This window comes from Pelobates fuscus, chromosome 2, assembly GCF_036172605.1.
Source record: "Pelobates fuscus isolate aPelFus1 chromosome 2, aPelFus1.pri, whole genome shotgun sequence".
NCBI lineage: Eukaryota > Metazoa > Chordata > Amphibia > Anura > Pelobatidae > Pelobates > Pelobates fuscus.
In genome coordinates this window covers 387,780,587-387,790,216 of record NC_086318.1, presented here as the reverse complement: position 1 = coordinate 387,790,216, position 9,630 = coordinate 387,780,587, and the positions used below count along the sequence as shown (strand labels likewise).

The 9,630-nt window shown below is 41.7% G+C and overlaps 1 protein-coding gene across 2 annotated transcripts in view; it reads left to right on the top strand.

Annotated features, from left to right (window-relative positions):
• The first annotated feature begins 3,810 nt into the window (after nt 1-3,810).
• LOC134587443 (mitochondrial amidoxime reducing component 2-like) overlaps nt 3,811-9,630 on the top strand; it is a 43,078-nt gene continuing 37,258 nt past the window's right edge. Inside the window, exons 1-2 of one of the 2 annotated variants that reach the window (XM_063443812.1) lie at nt 3,811-4,184; nt 8,591-8,764. In XM_063443812.1, the coding sequence (XP_063299882.1) occupies nt 3,952-4,184; nt 8,591-8,764 (407 nt within the window). In that variant the 5' untranslated portion in view covers nt 3,811-3,951. The remainder of the gene's footprint in view (nt 4,185-8,590; nt 8,765-9,630) is intronic. The other variant, XM_063443813.1, reaches the window with a different exon arrangement.

Here is a 9,630-nt window from a genome sequence, read left to right as displayed (position 1 = left end):
TCACACAATGCCACAGACTCACACACACAATGTGCAGGTACACACACAATCACACAATGCCACAGACTCACACACACAATGTGCAGGTACACACACAATCACACAATGCCACAGACTCACACACACAATGTGCAGGTACACACACAATCACACAATGCCACAGACTTACACACACAATGTGCAGGTACACACACAATCACACAATGCCACAGACTCACACACACAATGTGCAGGTACACACACAATCACACAATGCCACAGACTCACACACACAATGTGCAGGTACACACACAATCACACAATGCCACAGACTCACACACACAATGTGCAGGTACACACACAATCACACAATGCCACAGACTCACACACACAATGTGCAGGTACACACACAATCACACAATGCCACAGACTTACACACACAATGTGCAGGTACACACACAATCACACAATGCCACAGACTCACACACACAATGTGCAGGTACACACACAATCACACAATGCCACAGACTCACACACACAATGTGCAGGTACACACACAATCACACAATGCCACAGACTCACACAATGTGCAGGTACACACACAAACACTCTAAGAAATATATAAATGTTTGGCCACAAATATGTAGATAAGCTTAAAGGGTCACTTCAAGCACCATTACCGCCTCAGTGATTTGAAGTGGTCATGGTGCCTGGAGTCTGTATGTGCAGAAGTTTAAGCCCTCTGTTTCTGGAGGTGGAATTCCACCTCTGTCGGTGTCATTGTGGTGTCATTAGTGAGTCTGGAACATTACCGGGAAACCGCACCATAATCACTACTGCAGCCCATAGCGGTTACCATGGTTGGAGTAACAATTTAAAGGAAAACAGGGACTGTATTTTATTCACAGTTTTGAATCTTATTTCATATTATTGAGGTTATTGACTAAAGAGTGAATCGAAAACCGAAGTGGAAAATTGAGATCAAAGTAGGCGATTTTGAGCATTCCAAAATTAAACACTTTGGCTATTGTGGCCTGGATGTTGTGCTTTGTTTGTTTGTGTTTTTTATTTTACAATTCACCACAGTTTACTGTTTATTGAATAAACCATCATGTAATATTTGTATTCTATTGTTAGCATTTTAATCTGAATTGTGTAACGTGCATTATGAAACACATGGACACAGCACAGTGTTTCTGGTGACCTTTTAATGTCTGTGTTTACAAATGTTTTTCCTGTTTTTCTTGTGTAGTTATGCCCATGTGCCCATTCAATGTGTTCCATGCCTATAAATTCTAAATGTATCATTAATCTATTTTAAATTTAATGGTGGGACAATATCCATATGTAGCCTTCAGTCACCCTGTTCATAATCTAAGAATAACATCTGCTCACACAACACTTATATTCTATTTATTATTTTCATTTAATATAAAAATGGATAAATGTGTTTTTATAGTTCTAGTAAAAGACACGTCTATGAACAGTCACATTTTAACACTCAGACATTCTCACAGACAACCATAGACAAAGATACAGACACTCTTATCTTGCACAGATATTATCTCCACTTAAGGATTTATTTGAAAAACTGAATTATAGTGAATTGAAAGAAGATTGTTTATGTAACTATATCCAAACTATGATCACAGCAGAATTGGAGCATTTTACAAATTAGTGCTATTTGCCTAAATGTTGCAATTTGTTTTTTAATTCATCACAGTTTGGTGTTTGGTGAATGAACCCCACAGACATCCTAATAAATGTCTGCTTGTACTTTGGGCTTACATCCATTCCAGACATAGACACTGTTTAGTGTTTACTTGGGTAAGCTTCCAGCAAACACAAGTTAAAAAAAAATAATATATATATATTATTAATTTTTTTCCCCCCCACAATTTCACAGAATTGTTTGGGCCTTTTAATAAGATTTATACAGATTTTTGTGTCATGGATAAATTGTGCATTTGGAATATATCTTTTAAATTGACAAAGCATGATGTGTAAATAAAGACTTTTTGGTTACTTCTAAAAGTTGGTTTTATATTTATTTGATTTATTAATTTATAGTTGCCACAATCTAACCTGTGTCTGTTATGTTTAACTCTTTCAGTGACAGAAGTGTGTAGATAAATATGTATTGACAGAGCTACAGAATTCATGGGGGTCCCATACAGAACCATTTTTGGGGGACTCCTTTCACATGCGCCCAGACATGCTTACAGAAATAAACTCACAGACATATGCACATTCCCAGACACACACAGATATGCTATCCCAGACACACATTCACAGCAACAGCATATACAGTATATGCATTCACAATGCCAAACACACACACAGATATGCTATCCCAGACACACATTCACAGCAACAGCATATACAGTATATGCATTCACAATGCCAAACACACACACAGATATGCTATCCCAGACACACATTCACAGCTACAGCATATACAGTATATGCTTTCACAATGCCAAACACACACACACAGATATGCTATCCCAGACACACATTCACAGCTACAGCATATACAGTATATGCATTCACAATGACACACACACACACACACACACACACACACACACACAGATATGCTATCCCAGACACACATTCACAGCTACAGCATATACAGTATATGCATTCACAATGCCAAACACACACACACAGATATGCTATCCCAGACACACATTCACAGCAACAGCATATACAGTATATGCATTCACAATGCCAAACACACACACAAATATGCTATCCCAGACACACATTCACAGCAACAGCATATACAGTATATGCATTCACAATGCCAAACACACACACAGATATGCTATCCCAGACACACATTCACAGCTACAGCATATACAGTATATGCATTCACAATGCCAAACACACACACACACACACACACACAGATATGCTATCCCAGACACACATTCACAGCTACAGCATATACAGTATATGCATTCACAATGCCACACACACACACACACACACACACACACACAGATATGCTATCCCAGACACACATTCACAGCTACAGCATATACAGTATATGCATTCACAATGCCAAACACACACACAGATATGCTGTCCCAGACACACATTCACAGCTACAGCATATACAGTATATGCATTCACAATACCAAACACACACACAGATACACACCAACACATACCTGGCAACATTTCAATATAAGAAATGAGAAATATTTGTTTACTTACTGATTAATTTATAAAACAAAAAATGTAACTTAGAACAAGAAAAATGTTTGTTACTTACACAGACTGATTTCCAAACACATTTATTGTAGTTTAAAGATACATTACTGTCCCTCATAAATAAAAACACTTGGGACGTATTCTGACAGACACACAAAGCTTAACACATATATACAATGTTAGAGTGTTCTTATAAGACAGGGATCTCAAAGTCTGCCAACCAAATGTTAATGGACTACAACTCCCAGAATTCTTTGAATGTAATATATGGCCAAAGAATCATGGGAGTTGTAGTTCAGCAACATCTGGGGGTAGAGTTTGAGATGCCTGCTTTAAGCTAATGTTCTTCTTTTTAAAATCATTGAATAGTTCAAATAAATACAATAGTTACAATTTAAAATCACTGCTAACAGTTAACTAGCTATAGGGCAGGGATAGGCAACCTTCGGCTCTCCAGATGTTGTGGACTACATCCCCCATAATGCTCTTACACACATATTGCTGGCAAAGCATCATGGGAGGTGTAGTCCAAAACATCTGCAGAGCCGAAGGTTGCCTATCCCTGCTATAGGGGGAGGATCCTGTTACATGGAAAGTTGCCAGTTCTGACTTCTGATATTAGACCGTGTTTACACACTGCAGCTTTGTTTTTCAGAATACTATAACAAGCGGATAATGGTAACAGGAGGTTTCCTGGATTTATATAAAGAACTGAGAGACCTTTTTTTTTAGGGGAACCTAGATCTTATTATGGAGTCTCTGTCTCGGACCAGAGCAACACTGTTTCTGGCAGTGACTGGCCTTGGGGCTGCTGTGATAGTCAGCTGGTTCTTTCTAACTAAGCGGAGAAGAAACAGAAGTCTCAGAAAGGTGGGAGAAGTTTCTCATCTTTTTCTGTACCCCGTCAAGTCTTGCAGAGGGACATCCATACCCGAAGCAGAGTGTAAACCGTTTGGCTTGCAGAGTGGAAATCTGAAAGACAGGTACAAACCGTCCATTTCTACCTGACAAATTTGATGGGCTCATTTAAGGACAAGCAACCTGGCATTTTACCTTGCCTATTACCTAGGCAAATTGCTTTCTCCCTGGCCAAGCTGTATGTGCAGTCACCTGCCTATAGGGCACTTTTAATTATGTACCTTAAGTGGGTTGATGGGGAAAGATATGTACGAGGAGGCCTGGTCAGTGTCCTCGACCTCTGCAGTACAATCAGTACTCTGTCCTCTGTGGTACGTTGATTTCCCATAAATTCTATAAATTTATAAATAACCCTGTTAGAGTATCCCTACTGGAAGTATTTAAAAATCTGTTCCTTTTTAATTTTTTCACTTTCAGTTCCTCCCAACACTCCCGGTGTCCTATCAAAAAACCCTATCCCTGTGAAAATTCCCTACTCCTGTCACTTCCGGTGAAGTGTCCGCACCGGAAGTGAGCCAAACCAGGAGGGGGGTAAGGGATGCACCCCATGTGCGTGCACAGCACACGCTCTGGTGTAGGAACATTCCGAGTGCCCATGTGTTTATGGGGGGGCATGTCATTATGACGAGGAACTGTGCATTCACAGTTTTGGGGTAGGGTATTTTCACGGTGCACGTACACATACACATGTGCCAGAATCAGCTGTGTGGTACACATCCGCAGTACAAGGTAGGGCAGTGGTTCACAAACGTTTAGGTTCAAGGCGCCCTTAATATTTCAGTATTTTTCCAAGGCACCCCAAGTCAAAATTTCTAGGTTAAATATCTGTACAGCGCTGTGGCATTTACTGGCGCTATAGTGTAATGTACAGTGTTGGTGTTTGATGGGGTGCTTGTATATAGTTTTAGTGTTTTGATATAAGGGTGTGTTTGTATATAATGTTTGAGTCTGATTGCAGGGGTGTGTCGTAATGTTCACTTTCAAATGCCGATGCACATTTTTGTGAAGTATTTGTGTTTGAGTGAAGGGGTGTGTTTGTATATTTTTTGGAATTTTATAATTCTTTATTTTTGCAGTGCAGAATTTAACTTTCAAGCTTTAAACCGTACATGTTTAGGGTACTGCACTTTTTTCTTCTTCTTCAAGACTTTGAATAAATGAGAAGGCAAGTAATAAAGAAAAAAACATGAGAAACACAGCACTATCATATTAAACAAAGAAAGGGTGCAACATGCTGTATAGTTGAACTGTGTACAAGAGGTAAAAACCACTGTGTGATCAGGATCAATTACGGATTAAGAGCTGAGAGTCCAGACCAGCATATTTTGTGCTTAGAGAGGTTAACTGCAGGACATAAGATCAAACTCTAGCAATCATATAGTAAAATATATTTTGCTGTATATGAGGAGCATAGCCTGCTCAGACGATGCCCTTAGAGGGAGAGATGTGTTTGTGGTACTTGAGTCCATGCAAGATGAGTGGAATGCCCAACTGCACTTCATCCACCACACTCGCACGGACAATGCTTCCTGTGGTCTGAACAGGTCTAGAACTTATTGCTGTGACTGGCGAGCATCCTGGGAGAGACACCGATGCTCGCTGCCCTTGGAGGTCATACCGTGATGAGATTCCTTGTGCAATACGCTGTTCAGGTGGATATGTGTCAGTTTGAGAGTTGGGGCGCCGGGACCTAGTCACTGGTCGCGGTCTCCACTTGCGTGTCCTGCTCCGCAACACCATGCGAGGTATATCCAAATGAGGTTTCACTTTGCTGCATCATGGAGCAGTCGGGACCTGTGAGGCCTCAGTCCAACCAATGGGCAGTCGAGGAACCACGCGGCTACTTAGAGTCTCCAATAATCGCTCCCACAACTGGTCGAACTTTTGGAGAAGCTGATCCACACTGGAGGGTTGCTGTGAGGAGGCCTCAGAAGCTGTAGACTCAAGCACGGCGGCCATCTTAAAGGGCATGCCTTGGCCTCATAGTCACCTGATACCGCGGTGTGTTGCCGGTAAGGATTCACAGGCGATTCGGTGGGGACCGGGATAACCCCCACCGGTCCAAAGGGGGAGGAACGGAGCTCGGGCATAAGGTTTTTGGCACACCAGGGCAGAGGATCAGCTGCCTCCAGTATAACAGCAGGCCACAGGTTTATTTGTCACGATGAATGTCTGCAGGAACAAGGCAGAAGTTGGTCAGACAGTTGGCAGAGTGTTCCCTCAGGAGGTAAATATGGTTTGTGCCAAGTTTGCACTCTGAAATTCAAGTTTTTAGCTGTATTTCCAGAGGAGCTCTAGTCCCATGCATCCGGCTTGATCGTCTGTCAGGCCCCGTCCCCATTTTTTTTTTTTTTTTTTTTTTTAATGCAGGGGTGTATTTGTATGTAATATTTGGGTTAGATTGCAGGAGTGTGCTTGTATGTTGTGCTGATGTTTGACTGCTTGAATGTATGCACATACACTACCACATCGATAGAAACCACATACATACAAACTTACACAGATATTCATACACATTAACACGCAGATACATATAAATACACCGACATATACACACAAATTCACATAGACACGGCACATACACACACATGCACCCTGACACACACAAATATTGATACATGCACACACCATGACACAGATACACACACTGAGATAAAAATACACACCCTGACACACAGATACACATACACAGATGTGTGCACAAACACAGACACACAAGCACACTGACATATATATACACACACAGATGCACACTCTAAAACATACACACACTCATATATACTCGTACACACACTCATACACATAACGACACTTATACATACACACACACAAGATATTTTTTAATATCTCCAGCCTCCCTCCTGTTATCTTACCTAATGTGTCCTGGAAGGGTGGCTTGGAGTCCTGTTGGCTGTCGTGAGTGAGGGGTCTGGAGCAGCTGCTGGAGTGCTCCTCTCCCTCCCGCGCTGTCTCCCTGCATGATGCTGGGAAGAAGTGACAGTTTGTCACTTCGTCCCAGCCGGCCGACATTTACAGGTGCCTGGTCGCGGTCTTAAAGTACTGCGGCACTAATCATAGCACCGAGGAACATTCCGTGGAGCCCCTATGTGCTTGTTAATATACACAGTTTGGGAACCGCTGGGGTAGGGTATTTCTGATGGTGCTACTGCGCATTCGGCTTACTTCCCATGCGGCAGCATCACCGGAAGTGACGGGGGTAGGGAATTTTTTCTATCCGAATGTTGTCTTGGCGCTCCATACTGTTGTCTGACTATAAAAGTTAGCCCCATAGCAATAATTAGTCTGTGTAAATAAGATACATTGCTCCAGTGGCATAACTAATGTAGAGAGGGCTCTCATGCAAAAACTTTTTTGGACCACCTGTAGAGTATGGATAGCCTAAAAGTAGATGACAACTGCCGTACAACTCTCATGATGCTTTGCCAGCTGATGGTCTATATTTTCCCATCCGTGCAGTGTTTCATTTTTGAGCACTGCCTCTGTGAGTATAGCCATGCTTTTGGATGGAACATATGTGTGTGGATGTTCATGTATAATACTGATTTTTGCATGCATAGGTGTTTTTATTGGTGTGTGAATGCAGGAGTATGTTTGTGGACAAGGTTAATGTTTCAATGCAGAAAAGTGTTTGTAGTATTAGTGTTTGCATGCAGAGGTGTGTTTATGTACAGTGTTAGTGTTTGAACGCAGGGGTTTGTTTGCTTGTAGTGCTGGTGTTTACATGCAGGGCTGTTTTGGTGTACAGTTTTGGATGCAGTGGTATGTTTGTGTGTAGTGTTTAATATTTTAATGCAGTGGTGTGTTGTGTTCAATATTGCAGTTTGCATGCAGGAGCGTATTTGCAGCATACAGACATGTATTGTCACACACATACCAATTACCACACATAGAAAGACACAATCACTGCCACACAGAGATGCACACAGATCCACTCCAAGAGAAAGACACACACAGTTGCATATACAGGTTTACACACATGCACAGATACACACACACACACACACACACACAAGTACTCAAACAATGATACACATGCACACATACACACACTGACCCAGACACTCCCTCCAGGTACACCTTTCCCTCCTACGGTGTGCTCTTGTCTCACCTGCGCCCTGCTGAGTTTAGCTTTAAGCAAGCGTCCAGTCTCCCTATATTTCATGAAGGAAACTAAAATGTGGTGCCAGCGTGGCCAGGTAGGTCCCATGGCACCTGCAACTTTACCTAACATTTAAAAATTAATTGTGTGACATTTAGCTAGCTTTTGTCTTTAAGTTGTGTATTGACATAAACAAACTCTGTGCCTCCGGATTGTGCAAAGCAATCGTTTGTAGTGTGTTTCCCGCCCATCTGGCACTGCTGCAAAATTATTATAACCCAGTAAATATAGCTCTCTGAGCTGCCAGGGTCCAGTTGCACAATTCTAATATAACATGTTTTTCATGTGCAGACATTGGCTTGTTGTAAAAGAGAACAAAGTGCATGTTACAGCTCGGCAGGAACCACAAATGGTGCTGATTATGGCATCCTGGGACAAGGATAAATTAACCCTCAGGGCACCAGAAATGGAACACCTGCAAATCCCACTGAAGCTCCCCTCATCGAATGGAATATTCACCTGCAAGTGCGTAAGATGCTCTTACTCTCCTGCTATTGTAAGCTAGAATTCAAGAAATTGCTCTGTCAAAATGGCACCAACGTATTGAACTTTAGGGAAACACTTAAACATATTGTCTCCAGCATAATTTGTGTGCATGTTTGAGCTCTTGGATGAGCCTTTAAATACAGGACACCTTCTCTCATTTCCACATATTATATCAAAGCAAGGTGATAGGGCAATCTTACTTTTAAAGGAACTCAATAGCGTTAGCTGCCTAATGCTCTCATGTTCTTCTCACTGCTAGAATCAAGTAACCCTTAAATTATATTTAAAACAGAAAAAAGGGGGTGGGCGAAGGATTTAACTTAGCTTTTTTCCAGCGCGGAGACTCACTCAGTGTAGCCTCTCTCTCTTTCTCCTGTTACGTCATCTGTCAGGTGTCACTGTTTCGCAGAGAAGCATTGAGGACTAGAAGCGCATTCCACATGAATACCTTCTATGAGAATGAGTCAGAGGAGGTGACTAGTATGACTTGGTTCTCACAGCGGAAGTGCCTCTAGTTACTCTCAGGGAAGACAGCCACTAGAGGTGTGTTTAGCCCTGCAATGAAAACGTTGGTTTAGCTACTGAACGGCAATGTGTTCCATTGCAGGGCTAAAATGACAGGTGCTCTGCATTGAGATGAAAGGGTCTGGGAGCCTACAGAGTCCCTTTAAAAAAGGAAAATAAAACATATGAAAAAAATGTGTAGTTTATATCTCTTCCCTGACCTTAATCTTTTTTTAAATATCCGCTATACCTGCCAGTTGTGGTGGGTCTGGTGGGACAGTAATGATTTTGAACGCATGTAAGACATTCCCAGATTGTGTCTCTAGTGTTCTCAAACATGT